Source organism: Colobus angolensis, unplaced genomic scaffold (assembly GCF_000951035.1).
Source record: "Colobus angolensis palliatus isolate OR3802 unplaced genomic scaffold, Cang.pa_1.0 Scaffold18, whole genome shotgun sequence".
Classification (NCBI taxonomy): Eukaryota; Metazoa; Chordata; class Mammalia; order Primates; family Cercopithecidae; genus Colobus; species Colobus angolensis.
This window is the reverse complement of record NW_012114932.1, coordinates 677886-704304: the sequence shown is the minus strand read 5'-3', so window position 1 is coordinate 704304 and position 26419 is coordinate 677886. Positions and strand designations below refer to the sequence as shown.

The 26419-nt window shown below is 40.9% G+C and overlaps 1 protein-coding gene across 1 annotated transcript in view; it reads left to right on the top strand.

The window, feature by feature from the left end:
• DOCK3 (dedicator of cytokinesis 3) overlaps nt 1-26419 on the top strand; it is a 606207-nt gene that overhangs the window by 499693 nt on the left and 80095 nt on the right. Inside the window, exons 24-26 of the mRNA XM_011939302.1 lie at nt 1965-2092; nt 4490-4636; nt 6962-7060. Of these exons, the coding sequence (XP_011794692.1) occupies nt 1965-2092; nt 4490-4636; nt 6962-7060 (374 nt within the window). The remainder of the gene's footprint in view (nt 1-1964; nt 2093-4489; nt 4637-6961; nt 7061-26419) is intronic.

Sequence of the window (26419 nt, the reverse complement as noted above, 5' to 3'; positions counted from 1 at the left end):
AGAGTCTGGCTCTGTCGCCCAGGCTGGAGTGCAGTGGCCGGATCTCAGCTCACTGCAAGCTCCACCTCCCGGGCTTACGCCATTCTCCTGCCTCAGCCTCCCGAGTAGCTGGGACTACAGGCGCCCACCACATCGCCCGGCTAGTTTTTTGTATTTTTTTTAGTAGAGACGGGGTTTCAACGTGTTAGCCAGGATGGTCTCAATCTCCTGACCTCGTGATCCACCCATCTCGGCCTCCCAAAGTACTGGGATTACAGGCTTGAGCCACTGCGCCCGGCCAGCAAGAGGTTCTTTACCAGTGATGTCCTTTAACCAGCACTGGTATTCTCAAAGGATAAGTTTGGTCCCTTCTTCAGCAGGTTCTAGTAACAAACCACTGTTTTTTTCTGTAAGCAGCTATTGGTTGTTACAAATACTAAGTACGTTGGTATTTTCATCATCCACACAGTGCGGTATCAACTTTTTTTATTCAAGCAGCCTTTTAAATCTAGACTAGCTAGTATTCCATTCTGTTTGAACGTATTCTAAGCATTTCACAAGGCAGTGCCCAAATCTCTTATATATCATGTAATTTGTCTTTGACTGAAAAAGATTTTCTGTCTGAATTTCATGTGGAACTCTTAACTAAAGACAGATATGAACGATAAATCCAAAATGCCATGACTTGTTTGTGTTACTGATAATCTGACTAAATCATGCTGGCCAGATATGATGGGACCTGCAGAGTCACACCATCACTGACCACGTAGGAATACAGGGTGCCAGAAACACATTCACATTTGCATTTCACTTGTCTCCTAACCTCCCCTGTGAAGTAAATGTATTATAGAAGAGGCCCTTACACCCCATTCTACAGATGAGGAAACTAAAGCTCATGAGAGGAGTCAACTAGCCTGAGGTCTCAGAATGAGTTAATAAAGGAGCTTGAAGTAGGACAGCCTTCCTGAATTTGGGATTCTAAATATAGTCACCTCCTGATGAAAGTGCTATTCTGGTAACATTGGGAGAAAATAAAAGAAAATCATTTGAAGTGTTCAGTGGGATTGGTGATAAATGTTGGCTAATTATCAAAGTCTTGTGACAATACAAAGGTCGTGCTTCAATTGTGTTCATTGCTGTGTACACACTGAGCAGCAATCTCACAAGGCTGTGGGGGAAAGGGAGCAGGTCTGTTGGCTGTGGCAAGGTAAATGCTCACAGGGGTGGAAGTGTCAGACTACCTACCTAGCCAGGGCATAAAGAGGGACAATCTATAATCCATTTCAAGCCTGCAAGTTCAGTCAGTGTAGTTCATACTAAGTATACCATTTAAATGGAATTTTCACTGTAAACTGTGCTTTTAATTTGGAGTCTATTCATTAAAGAGATTTCATTTGAGACCGGGTGTGGTGGCTCACACCTGTAATCTTAGCATTTGGGGAGGCCAAGGAGGGAGGATCGCTTGAGCCCATGAGTTCAAGACTTGCTGGGCAGCATAGTGAGACCTCATCTCTACAAAAAATTAAAAAATTATCTGAGTGTGGTGCCATACACCTGTGGTCCCATCTGTGTGGGAGGCTGAGGTAGGAGGATTGCTCTAGCAATCCTAGAAAGTTGAAGCTGCCAGGAGCCATGATCGTGCCACTGCATTCCAGCCTGGGTGACAGAATGAGACCCTGTTTCCAAAAAAAGAGACTTCATTCCAAATGAAGCAGACTCCTAACATTCATCCTGCACAAAATGTTATGGATGCTTGGTATTGAAATGAGAACAAAGGAAAGATGGAAGAATAATGTCATGTGATGGCTTATAATTTCCAGGCAGTGAGCTTTCAGGCCCTTGTAAGGTAAGGGGATTACCTTCACTTTTGCTCTAGTCTCAACCCCACCTGCTTTCAGAATAGCTAAGTCCTACAATGCCACTGGCTTGCTGCAGTAGCTAGTTCTCCTCTAAAGGCTTCTTCACCTTTGTGTTTTCTCTCCCAGAATCCCGTCGCATCCTGCTTCCTGTGGTTCTCCATCACATTCACCTTCACCTGAGGCAGCAGAAAGAGCTGCTTATTTGCTCAGGAATTCTTGGCAGCATCTTCTCCATCGTCAAGACCAGCTCTCTGGTAGTAGCCCCACACCCACTCCACCCTGCTCAGCTCTTCCCTAGTCTTGTGTTAGTTTAGCCAGAGGCAGACCAACAAAGATCGCTTTGTACACTTTTCAGTCACAGATGCTTTCATCAGTGACAGGAAGGTGCCCAAGTGAGTGGTGGCCTGTGTGTTCCCAACAGGTTTCTCTGTACAACATATGCTTGCTATTTTTAAAGGTTGCACTATCAAATCGACCCAGAAATATAGTTATCTGTAGTACCACAAAGCCCAATTCTGTGTCATGCTGTTTCCATCAATAGGTTTTAATTCTGCATTCTTGGGAGTTTTCTGAGAATATTCAGGCATGAGCACAGGGAGGCAGACCCAGACTTGAGAGGTAGCTTGCTTATTCAGGCTCTTCTGTTAGCTTCCTGACAGCTTGATTCCACCCATATCGCGTTCCTATACTGTGCCAAATGAGGTCAGGGCATACAAGAGGTTAATGTTGCCCACTAGAGCTCTGAGCCTCAGAGGATGGTAGAATTGTGCTTTAAGGGTCGGGTTCCAAGTGATACTGCTTTTACCCATTTTGTTTCCTCTTTATTTTTTCTTTTTGAAAGAAATTGGTGGTTGGCGGGGATGAACTGAGGTAGGGAAAGAGAGAAGAAAAGATATGAATCAGGCACGGGTGAGGGTAGGAATTTATTTTAATGATACTTATTTCATGTACTTTTGATAATAGAAGAAAGGCATATTACTTACAGAAAATTCAGAAATGATAGGAAAGCATAAGGAAAGAAATGTAAAACAAAAATGGATTTTTAAATTATACCATTTTATTAAGTTGCTAGAGAATAGAATTTTACATGCATTTAAAATGAAGGGCAGTTACCAGGTGATAAGAATATACAAGGATAGGTTAGCCACATGTAGTGGGAGAGGCACCTAAAAAAAAAGTCTATTTTGTTTGAGCAGGGGACAGGGACTCATTAGGATACTCTGATGTTCAAACTCAAAGTACCATCTGGTGACAGGGGTCTAGCTTGGCAGAGAGTGACTGTGATGGTGATAATGGCCCTATTATTTGCTCTTGGCTCCAGGTAAGACTTGGCAGCTCTTCTTCCCACCAGGCCTCAGAGAAGCCACACCAAGCACATAAGATCTACTCGTAGCCCAAGGTTGTATTGAGGGGGTGGACAGCTTATTGCTAAAGGAAGGAGAGAAATTGAAGCAAAAAAAGAGGAGGAATGGAACAGGAGTGGGAACCAGTAAAAACCTGGAGGCGATGGTTTGGTTGTGTTTGTGGGGCTAGAGTCAGTATAATGAGTTGCTTATAACTACCCAAAGATACATCACTGGTAAGTGTTATGATCAGTTCGATAGGGAAGATGACTTTGGTCCCAAGAGCTACTCAAATTCTTCATGTGGAATGGGGCAGAGTATAGTTAAAATGGATGGATGGGTAGAGGAACAATGAAATTGAAGCTCAATGAGAGCAGAGATATTCTCTCTCTTGTTCACCTCTATATATTCAGGTTCACAAACAGTGACTGGCACATGGTAAATGTTTAGTGAATGATAGATTGATGGATGGGTGAAGGATAGACACTAGGACCAGTGATAGTATAAACATCTTAGACAAGGGGCAACAGGAATCTCTTTGTGAGATAATTAAAATCATGCTACAGAATTTGAGATGAATGTGAGAGGTCTATAATAGGATAACAGACTCTTCCTAAATTAGGAAGTGGCCCTCAGTGAGGAGACATGCTTCATTGTTTTTGTGAGGTGGCTAGAGAAAGATGCACTGAGGCTGGAGTCCTTCAAATGGACACTGTAACATGAATGAGAGAGCTGAGGAGCTATAAGTGGACCCAGGCATATCTAGGCAGTAGTCCGGGCTGGCAAAAATTGCGGGCACCCAGGGGGAAAACCCTGAGGAGAAAACAGGGTGCTCAGAAAGATGAGCTACTTCTGTGCATTAGTGCTATGTACTAGTGAAGGTGCCGCTGCCATACCCTGTAGTGTGAATTCGTCACCATTTCTCAAACTTTATCATTTCCAAAAGTGTCAGCAGAGTTGTGCCTTCTCCTGACTATTCTAGGGAAATCAAAGAAAACATTTAACTCAGGATCTTTGTTTCTGCCCTGTATATCAAAATTAATGTATCTGCTTGAGATTCAAAGTTGCAGGTGGTGTTGTGTTAGGGTAAGGCCCCAGCCACCATGCCTGGGCAGCAGTGGCAGTTGTGCTTCACCTCCTGTCAAAGCCATTGTCCTGGGTTCCTTGATACTGCATGTTGGTGAGACTGAGAGCTTGGTGTTGGGAATCCAGAAGACTACTGCTGATGTGCCTGACATAGTAAGTGCTGCCAGCTGTACTTCAGCCTGGCTTGGTGCTAACGGTGTGCTCTCTTGCTGCTCGCTCCAGGAGGCAGATGTCATGGAGGAAGTAGAGATGATGGTGGAGAGCCTCCTGGACGTGCTCTTGCAGACTCTGCTCACCATCATGAGCAAATCGCACGCTCAGGAGGCGGTAAGAGGGCAGCGGTGCCCGCAGTGCACAGCCGAGATCACTGTTAGTAACTAACATCCAGGTTTTCTTGCCTTCTTTTCTAACCTGGGGCTTCTCCAAAGCACTCCCCCTCCATCTTACCATCCCACCACCTTCATCTCAGCCTCCCCTCCTGCATGGTTGTCAGCATGCTGCCCTCTTCCCTTCTTGAATCTGACTCTCTTCTCCACTCTGAAAGCTCTAGGTTCATATTCTCAGGACTCTTCTTTAGGGCAGATCCTGGGAATGTTTCTTGTCCTGTTTTCCTGCATACTTTGAGCCAAGTCATTTTCTATATTGTAGAATGAAGCAGGGATGTATGTAAGATGTAGTAAGAGGCTGAAGGTGAAAAACAGACTACTTCTTCTAGGAACCCCCTCATATAGGTTCTCCTAAATGATGTACAGGACAGAATAATTTTCTCAGAATTGGCTTCTATCTACAAATTAGTTGCTTTTGTCCATTATGTTTGTATCTACATTTTTAGCATTTGGAAAAATGTGATGAGGTAAATTTCACTGGCATTACTGAATAATGATTTTTCTGTAATCTAATTAGAAGAGAAACAAACTGGGAAGGCTTCTTAGGAGGGTCAGAGAGACGATACCTTGGGCCCCTCATGTACCCCAACTCCAGAATAGACTTCTCAGCCCTGAGGTGGGGACATGATAAACAGTTTTCATGGAATCTTTCCATTGGCAGATGGGAGATTACAGTGATCTCTCTGAAGAAAACCCTCTGGAGCAAGTCAAGCTACAGCGTGCTAGGGGGAGCAGGGAGCACTCAGGGAGCAGGTATGTGTTCTGAAGCACTGGGCTTGGAAAGAGTGTCTGCTCCTTTAAGAGCCTCTGTTGAAGGCACTCTCACTGTAAGTAAAAAACATATATGTATGTGTACCCTGGCATTTCCTGATAACCCAGCCTTCTAACCAACACTTACACAGTGCTTGCTGTGGGCCAGAATCTGCTTTAAGCACTTGTCCAATATTAGCTCATTTAGCAGTACTGAGGAAGTGATTCATTTTATGTAGATTATAATGAGGATGATGATAATTGTAATTTGTTTAGTACCTTTTTACATAATGGACTTTATTCTTAAATGCTTTATGTACATTAACCCGTGACCCTCATGACAAATTACCTATAGCTTTTTATGTCCATTTTTGAGATAAAATGAGGTTCATGAACATATATATTTTGCACACATGTATTTTTAATAATTTCAGGCCAGGCATGGTGGCTCATGCCTGTAATCCCAACACTTTGGGAGGCCAAGGCAGACAGATAATCTGAGGTCAGGAGTTCGAGACTAGACTGGCCAGCATAGCGAAACCCAGTCTCTACTAAAAATACAAAAAAAATTAGCCAGGCGTGGTGGTGGGTGCCTGTAATCCCAGCTACTCGGGAGGCTGAGGCAGGAGAATCGCTTATACCTAGGAGGTGGAGGTAGCAGCGAGCCAAGATCGTGCCATTGCACTCCGGACTGGGCGACAAGAGCAAAACTCCGTCTCAAGAAACAAGAATAATAATTTCAGAGACCTAGAAAGGGTTTGAGAGACTAAAAACTGTTGTCACTTTCTCACAAGTTCATAAATATTTGAAAATTGCCCAAGTAAAGTAAATGTTCTCCCTCCCTTTTAAAGAGGCAACTAAGAGGAGGCCATGCTTGTCTGCTCCATGCCAAAAGTTGCTATAAGATGGTTTTTGAAGTCCTTAAAGCAGGATTTTATTCCATGTATCCCAGTTGGACATTTTGAACATTGGTATTTATCCTTTAATTTCTACTTGTCTTAAAGCCCATAGCTTGTCCCCTCAAAAAGGTCAATTTTAACTCCTCTGCCTTTCAGACAGGCATATTGATCTGCTGTGTTTTGTTTGCCCAGTCCAGTAACCCTGTGCAAATTCTAGGAGGTTCCAAAGAAGTCCTTGTATAAGGGCTGCTGTAGCCCAGCAGGATCGGCAGAATCCAAATTCTGTCCAGGGAAGGTTAAGCTCTCCCCTGTTCCAGGTATCCTCTATAGACTTCAGTACAGTGCCTTGGCAGCAAAGGACTATTTAGCCAAAACTTTCCTAGGAAAAAAAGGGAGAATATTTGTCTCACTTTGCAATACTACTTTATTATTGTTTAAGATTTTTCAGTAGCCCCATGCTGCAGAGACCTTATTCCCCCCCAGTCCCTCCAGGCTTTCATTAGCAGAAAAGAAAGCTTTAGAGGGCCATATTTGTCATCTTTCTTCCATGATCATTGGGGCCATCTCAGACCCTCCCTTCTCTCCTTGCCCTCTATGGATGGGGGGAACACAGCCCTTGCAATTGGCCATGCTAAGTGTTTTTTTGGGTTGCTCCCTAGGGCGAATATGTGTCCTGCCTTCTCTCACTGCTCCGCCAGATGTGTGACACCCATTTCCAGCACCTCCTGGACAACTTCCAGAGCAAAGATGAACTCAAGGTAGGCAGTAGAACACCTTTCATCTGGGAGCCAACACTCCCCAGGGGCTTTTTCCCTGTCAGAGGGATGAGTGCAAGTGACTAGCATTGCCACGGGTGTAGGATTCACCAGCCCTACTTTACAGCTGAGTGTTGGCCTCCAGAAGCTGAAAGCCAGCAGTGTCCCCACGCAGCTGGACCCTGGTAACACTGCCAAGTTTTCCTTGACTATTGGCAGCCCTGTGATCATGTGCCTCTATTAGACTCCCACACTGGTTGTGGGAAAACCAGGACTCCTTCCTTTCTTAGTAACTTGGCAGTTAGTTACCCTTATATTTTGTACCTACAAATTAGGATTTGCTGTTTTAATGCCTTTAATAATAATAATGATGACAACTTTTTTCATTTAAATATATTTGTGGAAGATGCCTTTAGAGAGCAAGGTGTGCACTGCTCATTTGCTGCCAGACTCTGGGTCTGGAACACTGAAGGGCTTATTTTTATCACAGATTGCTATACATAATTTAAAAAGCCAAAGTGTACTACAACGTTCATAATACAAAACACCTGGTTTTTTTTAGCTAGTAGTGCTAGCTACTCTTGAGGCTAAAGTGGAGGATTGATTGAGCCCAGGAATAATTTTTTTTAAAAATATAGTGGTTTCCTGGCTCAGCCTGACTCATGTCCAGTCCCTGCTCCACAAAGGCAGCCACTTTCAATTCGTTTGCTATTCTTCAGGAAGCTTCTACTACTATTTTTAGCTATTAGTTATTATCTATTTTTCCCTTTCTATGGAAAATGAAGATGATTCTCCAGAATCATTCCTCTCTCACACACATCCTTTCTCCCATTCTCCCAATGTAGTTTTCATATATTTTTGTTTGCATTGTTTATATTGTTTATCTTTTCTTTATTACAGCTAAATAAGTACTGTGGTGAGCCAAGACTGTCCTGGGATTATGTTTCTTTTCTTGTAGAACAGTGATGTCCAGTCTTTGGCTTCCCTAGGCCACATTGGAAGAATTGTCTTGGGCCACACATTAAATACACTAACACTAATGATAGCTGATGAGCTAAAAACAAATATATATATATATACACACACACACACATATATATACGCGCGCGCGCGCGCACACACACATATATATATATAAGTATTTTAAGAAAGTTTACAAATCTGTTTTGGGCTGCATTCAAAGCCATCCTGGGCTGCATGTGGCCCATGGGCCATGGGTTAGACAAGCTTGTTGTCAAACTTATTGTTTCTATAAAAATTAACTGCCTCTTTTTTTTTATTTGCTTATGTTTTGTTTTGGTCTTCAAATCTGGTGAGGATTTCCCACTCTTGCTATCATCTTTCTAACATATCTCTTCTTCCAGCTTGCCTTATGGTCAAATTTATCAGATGTCAGGTCACTTTTTTTTCCTAGAGATTTTCTCCCCTACTGCTTTTATTTATTTCAGTATCTATCTTTTGTGTTGGAGACTCTCCTCCTACAGACTTTCCTGTAGAAACTCCTGGATGATAGTGTGTATCTAAAAGTGAAGTCCTTTAGTGCTGATTACAAACTCTATGTATAGGCAGGGCTTTCTCTAGCAGGCTCCCCTGTAGATGGCCAAAGAGGATCTGCCCTTTTGGTCAGAGCATTCCCTAATTCCTGTATCTGCAGGACTTGGACTTGTTCATTCCCCAGAGGGGAGTCTTCCACTTCTCCTGTGTTGGGCACAGGAGTTCAGTGTCGCAAAAGATCAACACTGAGACAAAGGATTCCTCAGCAAGGCTAGTTTACTTTCTGCAGAAAGGGTGCACTCGCCAGCAGTCCAGCCACAAGAGCACACACAAACAAAGGAGACAGGGTCATCTATAACCTGACCCATCCACCCTACTGCTGTGTCTGGTTTCCATTGGCTGGAACGGGATCTCACATTCTATACTTGACTCAATTGGCTAGCAACTTAGAACTTCCCAAAAGAGGCAAAGGTAGAGGAGAACAAAGGAAGAGAAGAAGTAACTTGTGGAATGCTGAGAGAGGCAAAAACACTTCCAAATAAGGGAGATGAATAGGCTATGACCTAATGCTTGCTTGGATTGGTTCAGGCATGCCAGGGCAAATATCTAGGCTAAAATGTGAAAGCTGAGAACAGAGTATATTGATTTCTTTATTACAGCTAGCAGAATTTAAGAATATTAGCACTGGTCTTTGAGTAAATTTTGCTTCTAAGAGAGGTTACTATCTATTCTTAATTAGACTGGGAGGAAAGTTCCTTTGAAGAGGAACCTCTGTGTATTTCATTTTCTGCATTCTGGAAATAGAGTAATCTACCAATATTTTAGGAACCACATAGCAAAAAGGGGCTGTGAGTCTTCCAGTTCAGCAGGTAAAGTTTCTTTAAATGCCTATTTTCATTTTGGCACCTCAGTCCTCAGCTGTTAATGTATCCTTGAAGACAGACCCTCAGTGATCAACTCCTCCAGAAAACAGCCCTCAGTACTCTGGCAGGGCAGGGAAAGACTTATTAGCTAGTGACATGAGATAGCAGAGGGGTTGTTAGACTTTAATCTTCCTATTCTTAGCCCTCATACCTTAGATTATGGGAGGTGCCTAGTGGTGCTTCAGTTTGGTGTGCCTTGCTTCTTCTTCTTCTCATCCCCAAAGGCCCTTGGCTCTTGGTATTCCCAGGTCTGTTAAGTCAGTTACCAGTTTCTTCTTTTTCAAGTTTTCAGTATTTGTTGACCTCATGTGCTTACCATCTTCTCCCCTCTTGTTTTCTTTGTGTGGGTCTGTGCATTTCTCTTTCTTGGCTATTATTTTAAAGGATTTGAGGAGAAGCCACGGTAAGGGAACATGTTCTGTCCACCACACTGAATATGGAACTTTGTATGTGTTTTCTTTTTTTATGACAGTATTATTGAGATACAATTATACCATAAAATTCATACTTTTCACAAGTGTATAATTTAATGCTTCTGATTATATCCATCTTAAAAAGACTCATCACAAATAGTGATATCAAGTTAATAATTTAAGACTTCCAGCCAGGCACAGTGGCTCTCGCCTGTAATCCCAACACTTTGGGAGGCCGAGGTGGGCAGAGGCAGATCACCTGAGGGTGGAAGTTTGAGACCAGCCTGACCTGACCAACATAGAGAAACCCTGTCTCTACTAAAAGTACAAAGTTAGACGGGTGTGGTGGTGCACACTTGTAATCCCAGCTACTCGGGAGGCTGAGGTGGGAGAACCACCTGAACCTGGGAGGCAGAGGTTGTGGTGAGCCAAGATCGTGCCATTGCACTCCAGCCTGGGCAACAAGAGCGAAACTCTGTCTCAAAAAAAAAAAAAAAAAACAAACTTCCACAAAGAAAAGCCCAGGACCAGATGCCTTAATTGGTGAATTCTACCAAATTTTTAAATAAGAATTAATATCAGTCCTTTGCAAACTATCCCAAAAAATAGAAGAGGAGAGAACATTTACCTACTCAATTTATGAGGTCATTAATAAATACTGTGGTAAGAAAACTGGACAAAGACATCACAAGAAAAGCAAACTACAGACCAATACTCCTTATGAATATAAACACAAAAATCTCCAGCAAAATACTAGCAAACTGAATCCACCAACACAGTAAAGTAAAAGGATTATATACCATGATCAAGTAGGATTTATCCCAGAAATGCAAGGTTGGCTTAACATGTGAAAATCATCAAGGAATGGCATGAGCCACACAGAAAAATAGGAAGCTCCTGACTTTCCCTCCACCCACAGACACCATATAAACATCTATTCATGGATCACTTCCCTCTGAGAGAAGGAGACCAATTGAAAGACTCTTACCCACCAGGCAACTGAGGAAACATCCACATTGAATGGGTAGGAAAAGCTGAGAGGCACACTCAGGCACAGACCACACCCCTGGCACTGCACCATAAAATCAGGAACGAAATCCTTAACATTTACCTGCTCCCTGTGGAGAGGAGAGTTTGGACTTTACATATACCACCTTAATTCTAAGATTTGCCATGGTTTCGCTCCTAATTCGCCTACTCTGGGAGGGGAGGAAATTTGACACATGTAAGTATCTCAAGATCACGAGGAAAAAGCAGCAATTTTATATGGGCACACAAGCACTTCCAGGGCTTTATCCTCTAGAAGCACTCAGAGAAAGGGCTCCAAAAATACATCTCCATGTGTCTCTCAGGAACAGACAAATTCTTTCAGTGCACATGTGGCAGTCTGGCTTCTTACTGACTTAGACTGGGGAGTTAAAGGAGCAGACAAGTAGTAGCTTGCTGCTAGCCTGAGCAGCAGATTGGCACTTCCTGAGCCTCCTCCCCCAGCTCACCCTAGTGATGATTTCAGACAAACTCCTCTCCTGGAAGGAGTTTGTCCACACATGGAGCATCCCAACTTTTGTAGCTTCTACCCAGGGGAATGCATCCTAAACCTCCCTGTTCTGGGAGCAGAGAGGACTGGCTTCCGTGTGTCTCTAGACTACATGAGAAAGGTCGTGGTTTCATATGGGCATGCAAGCACTTCTAGGGCTTTATCCTCCTGAAACAGTGCAGAGAAGGGGCTTAAAAACACAGTTCCCCTGTTTCTCCCTGTAAGGGATGTATGACTACTTGGTGGTCTGGCTTCTAACTCACTTACATTCACGAGGTAAAGGGACAGGCAAGTATTGGCCCACCAGCAGCCTGAGAAGCAGATTGGTACTTCACAGGCTTTCTCCCCCACCTTATCCCAGGAATAATTCCAGGCCTGTTAATCCCTACTGGAAAGAATTGTCCACATATGAGTGCTCCAACTTTTACAGCTTCTACCCAAAGGACTGCATCCTAAACCTCCTAGCATTGGGAGCAAAGGAAGCTGCATATATATAAGGCTGTCTAGACCTCAGGAAAAAAAAAATTGCAGTTTTATATGAGCACATAACTACTTCCAGGGTCTTCATCTCCCAGGATCAGTACAGAAAAGTGGCTTTAAAAACTCACCTCCCGTTTCTCCCTGGAAGGGGTTTATGCCATGCATCAAGTACCACAACTTTTATAGTTACCTCCCAAAGGACTCTATGCCAAACCTCTTAGTTCTAGGAGCAGAAAGAGTTAGGCATTTATGAATCTCCCCAGATCACAGAACAAAGATGGTTTTAAGTGGGCGCACAAACACTTGCAGGAGCTAACACCCCTTTGAAGCAGTGAAGAAAAGGAGCAGGAACATGCAGCTCCAATTTTTCTCGTTAGAAGGGTCTCATGGCACATAATTCCAGTGGCTGCTTTGTAGCTTGACTTATATTGAACTTGTTTCAGGGAGCTAATGAAGAAAACAAATAATAGCCATTTAGCAGCCTGAGCCAAGGCTCAGTACTTCATGAGCCTTTCCTTTGGCTCACCACAGTGATAAGTCCAAGTGTACCCATTCTTCCTGGAAGGCGTTTGGCCACACATCAAGTGCCACAACTTCTATAGCTCCCACCCAAGAGACTATCTCCTTAATAACCTAACCCTGAGAGAATGGGGCTTTGCATTCCTGAGTGGCCCTAGATCACGGAAAGCCAAGGCGTAGACATGCAGTGTTTGCAACAAATCCACTTCCCCAGCTTAGTGCAGTGACAGTGGGAGATAAATGCCCGTGTTCAACTTTACCATGAAGATACAATAAACTGGAGCATGCATCCAATACTTTAAACTTTGCAGCTACATAACAAGAGTCTGGCTCCTAAGTTATCAGTTTCAGAGTATGGAGAGGACATGGCACATCCTAAGCTCCAGGAAGTCACCCAAAACAGAGACAGCAGTCTGGAGAAACACAAAGATTTGAAAGGCACCTTAGAATCTCTGGATGGATGGATTGGTGAGATCCTTCTACACAAGGCCAATCTGACAAGATTGGGAGAAATAGTTGTCTTATCTCATAGGCAGAAATGAACCACAGAGCATCAAGGAAAATAAACAGGAGTATATTTCAAACAAAAGAATAAGATAAATCTCCAGAAACCAGCCCAAGTGAAGTATAGATATGTGATCATCCAACAGGGAATTCAAAATAATGTTCATAAAGATGTTTACTGAGGTCAGGAGAGCAATGAAAGAATAAACTGAGAAATTCAAGAAAGAAATAGAAAGTATATGTAAGTACCAAACAAATCATAGACCTGAAGAATACTCTAAACTTAAAATTTCAATAAAAGGATTCAGCAGCAGACTGGATCAAGCAGAAGAAAGGATTAGTGAAATCAAAAATAGGTCACTGAAAATTATATAATCTGAGAAACAAAAAGAAAAGAAAGTTTAAAAAGAGGTAAGTCCAGGCACAGTGCCTCACGCCTGTAATCCCAGCACTTTGGGAGGCCAAGGCAGGCAGATCACGAGGTCAGGAATTTGAGACCAGGCTGGCCAACATAGCGAAACCCTGTCTCTACTGAAAATACAAAAAATTAGCTGGGTGTGGTGGCGGGCACCTGTAATCCCAGCTACTTGGGAGGCTGACGCAGGAGAATCACTTGAACCCAGGAGGCAGAGGTTGCAGTGAGCCAAGATCATGCCACTGCACTCCAGCCCAGGCAACAGCGCATGACTCCATCTCAAATAAAAGAAGAGTTTAGTTTGGAAGTCCTACCCAGAGCGATCAGGCACGAGAAAGAAAATGCATCCAAATAGGAAAAGAGGAGTGAAACTATCTTTGTTTACAGATGTTATAATTCTATACCTAGGAAACCCCATGGCCTCTGCCCAAAAATTCCTAGATCTGATAAACAACTTCAGCAAAGTTTCAGGATACAAAAATCGGTGAAAAAAATTAGTAGCATTTTTATACACCAACATTCAAGCTGAGCCAAATCAAGAACATAATTCCGTTCATAATAGCCACAAAAAGAATAAAGTATCTAGGAATAAAACTAACCAGAGAGGTAAAAGATCTCTACAAGGAGAATTACAAAGCTGCTAAAATAAATCAGAGATGACACAAACAAATGGGAAAACATGCCATGTTCATGGATAGGAAATGAAGAATCGATATTGTTAAAATGACCTTACAACTCAAAGCAATTTACAGATTCATTGCTATTCTTATTAAACTACCAATGACATTTCTCACAGAACTAAAAAAAAAAATTTAATTGATACAGAATTTTTTTAAAAGCCTGAATAGCCAAAGCAGTCCTAAGCAAAAAGAACAAAGCTGGAGGTGTGACATTACCTGACTTCAAACTATATACTACAAGGCCACAGTATCAAAAACAGCATGGCACAGATACAAAAAAACAGACACATAGACCAAAGGAACAGAATACAGAGCCCAGAAATAAAGCTGCATACCTACAACAATTTCATTTACAACAAAGTTGACAAAAACAAGCAATGGGGAAAAGACTCCCTATTCAATAAATGGTGCTGGGATAACTGGCTGGCCATATGCAGATTGAAACTGGACCCCTTCCTTACACCATATACAAAAATTAACTCAAAATGCATTAAAGACTTAAATGTAAAACCTAAAACTATAAAAACTCTGAAAGATTTTCAAATAACTTTAAAAAAAACTACCTGGACATAGGCCCTGACAAAGATTTCATGACAAAGACACCAAAAGCAATTTGCAACAAAAGCAAAAATTGATGAATGTGATCTAATTAAAGAGCTTCTGCACAGAAAAACTCTCCACAGAATAAACAGGCAAGCCACAGAATGGGAGAAAATATTTGCAAACTATGCATCTGATGAAGCTCTGATAACCAGAATCTGTAAGGAACTTAAATTCGCAAGCAAAAAAAAAAAATCCCTGTTAAAAAGTGGGCAAAAGACATGAACAGACACTTTTCAAAAGAGGACATACAGCAAACAAGCACATGAAAAAATGTTCAGCATCACTAATCACTGGAGAAATACAAATGAAAACCACAGCAAGATACTATCTGAGACCACTCAGAATAGCTGTTATTAAAAAGTCAAAAAAAAATTGGGAGGCTGAGGCAGCAAGATCACTTGAGCCCAGGAGTTCAAGACCAGCCTGGGCAATGTAGCAAGACCCCATCTTGACAGAAATAAAAATAAAAATTACCTGGACACGGTGACATGTGCCTGTGGTCCAAGCTGTTTGGGAGGCTGAGGTAAGAAGATCACTTGGGTCCAGGAGATCAAGGCTGCAGCAAACTGATTATACCACAGTTCTCCCAGCTGGGTGACAGGACAAGACCCTGTCTCAAAATAGTAAAAAGTAAAATTAAAAAATTGAAAGTCAAAAAATAACAAATGCTGGTGAGGCTGCAGAGAAGAGGGAACACTTATACACTGCTGGTGGGAACGTAAATTAGTTCAGCCATTATGAAAAGCAGTTTTGTGATTTCTCAACTTAAAAAAGAACTATCATTCAACCCAGCAATCCCATTACTGGATATATACCCAAAGGAAAGAAATAATTCTACCATAAAGACACATGCACATGTATGTGTTCATCACAGGACTATTCACAATAGCAAAGACATGGAATCAACCTAAATGCCCATCAATGGTAGACGAGATAAAGAAAGTGTGGTACATATACACGTTGGAATACTGCACAGCCATTTTAGAAGAACAAGATCATGTCCTTTGCAACAACATGGATGGGGCTAGAGGTCATTGTCCTAAGTGAACTAACACTGAAAACCAAATACCACATGTTCTCACTTGTAAGTGGAAGCTAAACATTGAGTACTCCTGGACATAAGAAGAGAACAACAGGCAGGCTCAGTGGCTCATGCCTGTAATCCCAGCACTTTGGGAGGCTGATGCAGGTGGATCATTTGTGGTCAGGAAGGAGTTCGAGATGAGCCTGGTCAACATGGTGAAACTCCATCTCTACTAAAAATACAAAAATGAGCCAGGCATGGTGGCACATGCCTGTAATCCCAGCTACTCAGGAGGCTGAGGCAGGAGAATCACTTGAACCTAGGAGGCAGAGGTTGCAGTGAGCCAAGATAGTAGCACTGCACTCCAGCCTAGGTGACAGAGTGAGACTCCGTCTCAAGAAGAAAAAAAAAGTGAAGAGAACAACAGACATCAGGGCCTAACTAAGAGTGGAGGGTGGGAGGAGGGTAAGGATCAAAAAACTACCTATCAGGTACTATGCTTATTGTTGGGGCAATATAATAATCTGGACACCAAACCTCCATGCTGCTCAATTTACCTATATAACAAACCTGTACATGTACCCCTGAACCTAAAATAAAAGAAAGAAAAAAATTAACATAAAGACTTTTAAATACCTTTTACTCAGAGTAACAAGTGACAAAAACTTACTTAGAATGAGGGAGTAAATGACTAATGGCCTAGTTTTCCTGAAAATGAGTTTGAAAGAAAAGGACTAGAGGAAATGGTCCTGAAGAAAGAAACTGAGAGCATGAAAGACTGACTTCCTTGATAGCAGTATGCCTCTCTGACTGCAGGTAAAGGCTACTCATAAGCCAACAGATTTTATTTTTTATTTCCTAAGCTGAAACGGCCTAGCCCAGGAGGGTGTGTGTGTGTGTGTGTGTGTGTGTGTGTGTGCACGTGCACGCGCATGTGTGTGTATTTAAATGGGTTGAGGAAGTAAAGAGAGGAAAGGGAATAGCCTGGGGGAAGACAGATGAGAGACTTGAGTACAAATGACTTAGGACAGGAGTGACAAAATAGAGAAACAGCTCTAGGTTATTTAAAAAAAGAACGTATATACCATGGAATTCTACACAGCCATAAAAAAGAATGAGATTATGTCTTTTGCAGCAACACAGATGGAGCTAGAGGCCATTATCCTAAGAAAACTAATGCAGGAACAGAAAACCAAATGCTGCATGTTCTCACTTATAAGTGGGAGCTATACATGGACACAAAGAAGGGAACAACAGACACTAGGGCCTATTTGAAGGTGGAGGGTAGGAGGAGGGGAATTAAAGTATAGAGTTTCTTTATGCAATCAATGTTGTTATCAGCCTAAAGTAGCAAGTTGTAAGTATAAGACGTTTTATGTAAGCCACTGAGTAACCACTAAGCAAAAGCCTGTAATGAATATGCAGAAGATAAAAGCATCAAAACATACCACTACAGAGCCATCCAGCCACAAAGGAAGAAAGCAATACAGGAAGAAAAGAACAAAGGATCTGCAAACAACCAGAAAACAATTAAAACAGCACTTGTAAATAAGTCCTTGCCTATCGGTAATTACTTTGAATGTAAATCCATTAAATTCTCCAATCAAAAGATGTAGAGTTCCTGAATAGATTTTTTTTAAAGACCCAACTATATGCTGCCTACAATAGCCTCACTTCACCATAAAGGACGTTCATACACTGAAAGTGAAGGGATGAAAAAAGACATTTCATGCAAATGGAAACAAAAAGAGCAGGGGTAGCTATACTATTTCAGGCAAAGTTGACTTTAGGTCAAAAGTTATAAAAAGAGACAATAGGCTGGGTGCAGTGGCTCATGCCTGTAATCCCAGCACTGTGGGAGGCCAAGGCAGGTGGATCACAAGGTCAGGAGTTCAAGACCAGCCTGGCCAAGATGTGAAACCCTGTCTCTACTAAAAATACAAAAATTAGCCAGGTGTGGCGGCAGGCACCTGTAATCCCAGGTACTTGGGAGGCTGAGGCAGAGAATTGCTTGAACCCAGGAGGCGGAGGTTGCAGTAAGCCAAGATTGTACCACTGCACTCCAGCCTGGGCAACAAGAGTGAAACTCCATCTCGAAAAAAAATAAATAAAAATAACAAAAATAATAAATATCTAGAGATAAAAATGGAAACATCAAATCTTACAGAATGCAGCAAAAGCAGCTCTGGGAGGAAAGTTTATAGCAATAAATCTCTACATCAAATAAGAAGCAAGATCTCAACGCAGTGTCACACCTCAAGGAACTAGTAAAATAAGAAAAAACTAACCCCAAAGTTAACAGAAGGAAAGAAATAAGAAAGATCAGAGTAGAAGTAAATGAAATGGAGACTAAAAAAATAAAAAAGAAAAATCAACTAAACTTGTTTATTTTCTGAAAAAACAAAATCGACACTTTTAGCTAGAATAGAAGAAGAGAGAAGACTCAAGTCAGAAATGAAAGAGAGAAGACATTACAACTGACAACACAAATATAAAGGATCATAAGAGACTGCTACAAATAATTATATCCCTACAGATTGGACAACCTAGGAGAAAATGATAAATTCCTAGAAACATATCTACTAAGACTTAATCATGAAGAGATTGGAAATCTGAACAGACTAATAGCTAGTAAAGAGCTTGAATCAGTAATTAAGAGTCTCCCATCAGAGAAAAGCCCAGGACTAGATGGCTTCACAGTTGAATTCTGCCAAACATTTAAAGACTAATAATAATACTTCCCAAACTTTTCTTAAAAATTGAAGAGGAGGGAATATTTCCAAACTCATTTCATGGGGCTAGTGTTGCCCTTATACTAAAGCTAGACAAAGACACTACAAGAAAAGGAAGCTGTAAGTCAGTAACATGGATTAACATAGATGCAAAAGTCTTCAACAAAGGACTAGCAAACTGTATTCAACAGTACGTTAAAAGGATTATTCACCATGATCAAGTGGGATTTATCGCTGGAATACAAGGTTGGTTCAACATACACAAATCAATAAATGTGATTCACCATATTAACAGAATGAAGGAGAAAAAAACATGATCATCTCAATAAATGCAGGCAAAGCATATAAAGAATTCTTCATTTCATGATTTTAAAATTCCCAACAAATTACATATAGAAAGAATGTTCTTCAAAACAATAAATATCATATATGATAAGCCCATAGTTAACTTCACACTCAACAGTGAAAAACTGAAAGCATTTTTTTTAAAGATCAGGAACAAGACAAGGATGTCCACTCTGACTACTTCTGTTCAACACAATACTAGAAGTCCTAGCCAGAGCAGTTAGGCAAGAGAAAGAAAGAAAAGGCATCCAAATAGGAAATGATGGAATAAAATTGTCTGTTTGCCATTGACATGGTCGTATATGTAGAAAATTTCAATGACTACAAAAAAACCTGTTAGAACTGGAAAACGGATTCAGTAAAGTTGCAGGAGACAACACCTAATTAGTTGTGTTTCTATACAATAACAACAAACTGTCTAAAAAAGAAATTATGAAAACAAGCCAGGTATGGTGGCTCACACTTGTAATACCACCACTTTGGGAGGCTGAGATGGGAGGATCACTTGAGCCTAGGAGTTTGAGACCAGCCTGGGCAACATAGTCAGACCTCCTCTCTACAAAAATAAAAGTTAAAGAAGAATTTACAAAAGCCATCCCATTTACAATGGTATTTTTAAAAAACAAAATACTTAGGAGTTAAAAAAAAAATTTTTTTTTAGACAGGGCCTCCCTCTGTCTCCCAGACGGGAGTGCAGTGGCACAATCTTGGCTCAGTGCAACCTCCACCTCCCAGGTTCTAGGGATTCTCCCACCTCAGCCTGCTGAGTAGCTGGGATTACAGGTGCATGCCACCACGCCCAGCTAATTTTTTGGTATTTTTTGGTAGAGATGGGGTTTTACCATGTTGACCAAGTTTTAGGGGTACATTTAACCAAGGAAATCAAAGATCTACATGTTTACTGAAAACTATAAAATATTGATTAAAGAAATTAAAGATTATGCAAATAAATTGACAGATATCTCATGTTTATGGATTAGAAGGATTAATATTGTTAAGATGTTTATACTCCCTAAAGCAATCTACAGATTCAATACAATCTCTATCAAAATTCCAATGTCATTCCTCACAGAAATTTTTTAAAAATCCTAAAACGTGTATGGAATCAAAAAAGACCCCAAATAGCCAAAGCAAGCTTGAACAAAAAGAACAAAGATGGAGGCATCACACTACCATATTTCAAAGCATATTACAAAACTATAGTGATCAAAACACCATGGTACTGGCACAAAAACAGACACATTGACCAACAGAATAGGATAGTGAACCCAGAAATAAACTCACACATCTACCATTAATTGATTTTTGACCAAGATGGCAAGAACACACAATGAAGAAAGGAGAGTCTCATCAATAAGTGATGTTAGGAAAATTGGATAAACCACATATAGAAGAATGAAAGTAGACCTTTACCTCACCTCCCTATACAAGAATCAGCTGAAAATGGATTGAAGACCTGAAATGATAAAGCTACTAGAAGAAAACATAGGAGAAAACACTTAATGTTGATCTAGGCAGGGCTTTCTTGGATATGATCCCTAAAGCACTGGCAATGAAAATAAAAATAGAAAATGGGATTGCATCAAACTAAAAAGCTTTTTCACAGTAAGGAAAACAATAGAACGAAGAGAAAACCTACAGACTAGCAGAAAATAGTTGCAAATTACATGTCAGATAAGGGACTAATATCCAAAATACACAAGGAACCTCAAGCTACTCAATAACAAGACTACAAATAACCCTATTTTTAAAATGGGCAAAGGATTTGAGTAGACATTTCTTCAAAGAAGACATCAGATAAATGAAAAAATGCTCCACATTTCTAATCATCAGAAAACACAAAGTAAAACCACAGTGACATATCACGTCACATTTGTTAGATAAGCTATAATCAAAAAGATGAAAGATAAGTATTGGTGAGGATGTGGAGAAAAGGGAACTCTTGTACACTGTTAGTGATATTGTAAATACAGCCATTTTAGAAAACAGTATGAAGTTTTCTCAAAAAAACTAAAAATAGAATTACCATATAATCCAACAATTCCACTTCTGGGTATATACCCAAAGGAATTAAAATCAGTATGTCAAAGAGATATGTGCACTCCCATGTTCATTGTAAGTTATTCACAATAACAGAGACATGGAAAAAACCTAAGTGTCTATCAGCAGATGAGTAGATTTTTAACGTGATATATATACACAGGGAATACTATTCAGCCTTAAAAGAAGTAGGAAATTTTGTCATTTCCAGCAACATGGATGAACCTGGAGGACATTATGTTAAGTGAAGTAAACCAGGCACAGACAAATAATCATATGATCTCACTTATGTGTAGAATCTAAAAAAATTGAACTTGAGGCTGGGCGTGGTAGCTCACCCCTGTAATCCCAGCACTTTGGGAGGCCTAGGCAGCCGAATCAAGAGGTCAGGAGACTGAGACCATCCTGGCTAACATGGTGAAAACCATCTCTACTAAAAATACAAAAAAATTAGCCAGGCGTGGTGGCAGGTGCCTGTAGTCCCAGCCACTCCGGGAGGCTGAGGCAGGAGAATGGCATGAACCCGGGAGGCGGAGCTTGCAGTGAGCCAAGATCACGCCACTGCACTCCAGCCTGGGTGAAAGAGCGAGACTCTATCTCAAAATAAAAATAAAAATAAAAATTGAACTTGAAAAGTAGGTAGTAGAATGATGGTTACCAGAGGCTGGGGGTGGGGGCAGTAGACAGAGAAAGGGGAGACGTTGGTCAGTGGGTACAAAGTTTCAGTTCAGGTGTTCTGTTGCACAGCATGACAACAATAGTTAATAATGGATTGTGTATTTCAAAATAGCTAAAAGAGTATTTTCAGTGTTCTCACCACAAAAAAATAAATATCTGAGGTGACAGATATGCTAATTAGCCCAATTTGTTCATTCCACAATGTATACATGTATTGACGCATCAGATTGTGTTTAATAATTATATGCAATTATTATTTGTCAATTAAAATAAAATTTTTAATAAGAAAATAAGTGTAATACACCCTTAAATGGTATAAAGGACAAAACCACATGATCGTCTCAGTGAATGTTGTCTTAGTCCATTTTGTGTTTCTATAAAGGAATACCTGAGGCTGATTAGTTTATAAAGAAAATGGGTTTGTTTGCTTACAATTCTAATGTCTGAAAAAGTTTAAGACTGGATCTCTGGCGAAGGCCTCAGGCTGCTTCCACTCATGGCAGAAGGTGAAGGGGAGCCAGTGTGTGCAGAGATAATCATGGTAAGAGAGAAAGCAAGAAAGAGGGGAAAGGTGCCAGGCTCTCTTTAACAACCAGCTGCCATGGGAACTAATAGAGTGAGAGCTCACTTTTCCCCCAAGGGAAGGCATTTATCTATTCTTGATGGATCCACCCCATGGCCCAAACACCTCCCATTATGTTCTATCTCCAACATTGGGGATGAGATTTCAACATGAGGTTTGGAGGGGACATATCCAAACCAGAGCAAATGTAGAAAAAGCACTAAAAATGTGCCAACAATTTTGATATTTGTTTTGTAATAAAATCACTGAACAAACTAAAAATAGAGGCAAACTTCTTCAACTTTATAAAGGGCATCTACGAAAAACACACACCTAACATCATACTTCATAACAAAAGATTAATTTATTTCCCCTAAGATCAGGAACCAAGGGCAAGATGTGTGCTCTAGCCATTTTTATTTATTATACTGGAGAGTCTAGCTGGGGCAATAAGGCATTGTGGGGTGAGAAGTAACCCTTCAGGTTAGAAAGGAAGAAGTGAAACTATCTCTATTCACAGATGACCTGATTCTTTTTTTTAGGAGGTGATGTCTCATTCTATCATCCAGGCTGGAGTACAGTGGCATGATCATAGCTCACTGCAGCCTCAAATTCCTGGGCTCAAGTGATCCTCCTGCCTCAGCCTCCCAAGTAGCTGGAACTGCAGGCACTCACAACTATGCCTAACTTCTTAAATTTTTTTAAGAGATGGAGTCTCACTATGTTGCTCAAGCTAACTTGATTTTATGTACAGAAAATTCTAAGGCATCTACAAGAAAATTATCAAAAGTTACAAACAAGTTCAAGATTTCAGGACATTAGATCAATATCCAAAACTCTATAGTTCTATACACTAGCAATAAATGATCCAAAAAATGAAATTAAGATTAAAATTCCAGTTACAATATCATCAAAATGAATAAAAAAGAAGTTCCAGCTTTATTTTTGCAGAGATTGACAGTCTGAGCCTTCAATTCATGTGGAAATATTGGGGACTCAGCCAAAACAATCTGGAAAAAGAACAAAATTTAAAGATTCACACTTCCCATTTTCAAAACTTACTGCAAAGTAACAGTAATCAAGATTTGTACTGACATAAAGATAGATACATAGATCAACAAAACTGAAGAGTCCAAAAATAAACTCTTATTTAAATAGATTTCTTTTTTTGAGACAGAGTCTCACTCTGTCACCCAAGCTGAAGTGCAGTGGTGCTATCTCGGCTCACTGCAAGCTCCGCCTCCTGGGTTGACGCCATTCTCCCCCCCCCCAGCCTCCCAAGTACCTGGGACTACAGGCGCCCGCCACCATACCTGGCTAATTTTTTATATTTTTAGTAGAGACGGGATTTCACTGTGTTAACCAGGATGGTCTTGATTTCCTGACCTCATGATCCACTCGCCTCGGCCTCCCAAAGTACTGGGATTACAGGCGTGAGCCACCGCGCCTGGCCGCCTATGTTTTTATATTTTTAGTAGAGACGAGGTTTCACCATGTTAGCCCGGAAGGTCTTGATCTCCTGACCTCATGATCTGCCCGCCTTGACCTCCCAAAGTAAATTGATTTTTTATAATAATGCCAAGGTAATTCTGTAAGGAAAGAAGTGTCTTTTCAACAAATGGTTCTGGGACAGCTTAATATCCACATGTAGGGCCAGGTGCAGTGGCTCACGCCTGTAATCCCAGCACTTTGGGAGGCCGAGGCAGGCAGATCACCTGAGGTCAGGAGTTCGAGACCACCCTAGCCAACTTGGGGAAACCCCGTCTTTACTAAAAATTTAAAAATTAGCCAGGCACGGTGGCAGGCACCTGTAATCCCAGCTACTCAAGAGGCTGAGGCATGAGAATCGCTTGAATTCGGGAGGCGGAGGTTGTAGTGAGGCGAGATCATGCTACTGCACTCCAGCCTGGGGGATAGAGCAAGACTCTGTCTCAAAAAAAAAAAAAAAAAAAAAAGTCCACATGTAAAAGAATGATATTGCACCTCTACCTTATACTACATACAAAATTAATTAACTTGGAATGGATTTTAGACCTAAATGTAAGAGCTAAAACTATGAAACTGTTGGAAGAAAACATAGTAGTATATCTTGTTGTGTTAAGCCATGGTTTCATAGATGTAACACCAAAGTGCAAACAAAATTTAAAAATAGGGTTAGAAAGTAAGGCAAAAATCAGGTTATTTAAAACCAAAATCAAGAAGGTATTTGAAACCAATGGGAACAAAGAGATAATGTACCAGAATCTCTGGGACGCAGCTAAAAAAGTTTAAAGAGGGAAATTTATAGCACTAAATGCCCACATCAAAAAGTTAGAAAGATCTCAAATAAACCTTTCTAATATCACAACTAAAGAACTAGAGAACCAAGAGCAAACAAACCAAAAGCTAGCAGAAGACAAGAAATAACCAAGATGAGAGCAGAACTAAAGGAGAGAGTGACATGAAAAAGCCTTCAAAAAAATCAGTGAATCCAGGAGCTGGCTTTTTGAAAAAATTGGTAACATAAGTGGACTGCTAGCTAGATTAATAAAGAAGAAAAGAGAGAAGAATAAAATAGACACAATAAAAATGATAAAGGGGATATCACCACTATTCCTACAGAAATACAAACAACCATCAGAGAATACTATAAACACCTTCAGGCATGTAAATTAGAAAATCTAGAAGAAATGGATAAATTCCTGGACAGGTACAGCCTCCCAAGACTAAACCAGGAAGAAGTTGAATCCCTGAACAGACCAACAACAAGCTCTGAAATTGAGGCAGTAATAAATAGCCTACTAACCAAAAACGCCCAGGACCAGATGGATTCACAGCTGAATTCTACCAGAGGTGCAAAGAGGAGCTGGTACCATTTCTTCTGAAATTATTCCAAACAATTGAAAAGGATGGACTTCTCCCTAACTCATTTTATGAGGCCAGCATCATCCTGATACCAAAACCTGGTAGAGATACAGTAAGAAAAAGAAAACGTCAGGCCAGTATCCCTGATGAACATTGGTGCAAAAGTCCTCCATAAAATATTGGCAAACCAAATCCAGCAGCACATCAAATAGCTTATCTACCATGATAAGTTGGCTTCATCCCTGGGATGCAAGGCTGATTCAACATATGCAAATCAATAAAGGTAATTCAGCACAGCACATAAACAGAGCAAAAGATAAAAACAACATGATTATCTCAATAGATGCAGAAAAGACCTTTGATAAAATTCAACATCCTTTCATGATAAAAACTCTCAATCAACTAGGTATTGATGAAACATATCTCAAAATAATAAGTGGCACACTTGAATACAGCACACCAATGAGTCTTGACTCTTTATACAGTTTGCCATTCTGTGTCTTTTAATTGGGGGCATTTAGCCTGTTTACATTTACAGTTAATATTGTTATGTGTGAATTTGATTCTGTTATGATGCTAGCTGATTATTTTGCACACTTGTTGATGTAGTTGCTTCATAATGTCATTGGCCTTTGTACTTTTTTTTGCAGTGACTAGTAATGGTTTTCCTTCCATATTTAGTGCTTCATTCAGGAGTTCTTGCAAGGCAGGCCTGGTGGTGACAAATTCCCTCCTCATTTGGTTGTCTGAAAAGGATTTTATTTCTCCTTCACTTACAAAGCTTAGTTTGGCCAGATACGAAACTCTGGGCTGAAATTTCTTTTCTTTAAGAATGTTGAGGCCGGGCGTGGTGGCTCAAGCCTGTAATCCCAGCACTTTGGGAGGCTGAGACGGGCGGATCACGAGGTCAGGAGATCGAGACCATCCTGGCTAACACGGTGAAACCCCGTCTCTACTAAAAACTACAAAAAACTAGCCGGGCGAGGTGGCGGTGCCTGTAGTCCCAGCTACCCGGGAGGCTGAGGCAGGAGAATGGCGTGAACTCGGGAGGCGGAGCTTGCAGTGAGCTGAGATCCGGCCACAGCACTCCAGCCTGGGTGACAGAGCGAGACTCCGTCTCAAAAAAAAAAAAAAAAAAGAATGTTGAATATTGGCCCCCAATCTCTTCTGGCTTATAGGGTTTCTGCTGTTAGTCTGATGGGGTTCCCTTTGTAGGTAACCTGGCCTTTCTCTCTGGCTGCCCTTAACATTTTTTCCTTCATTTCAGCCTTGGAGAATCTGATGATTATGTGTCTTGGGGTTGATCTTGTCGTGGAGTATCTTACTGGGGTTCTCTGGATTTCCTGAATTTGAATGTTGGCCTGTCTTGTTAGGTTGGGGAAGTTCTCCTGGGTGATACCCTGAAGTATGTTTTTCAACTTGGTTCTGTTCTCTCTGTCTCTTTCAGGTACCCCCATCAGTCATAGGTTCAGTCTTTTTACATATTCTTGTAGGTTTTGTTTATTCCTTTCCATTTTTTTTTTCTCTAATCTTGTCTGCCTTATTTCAGCAAGATAATCTTCAAGCTCT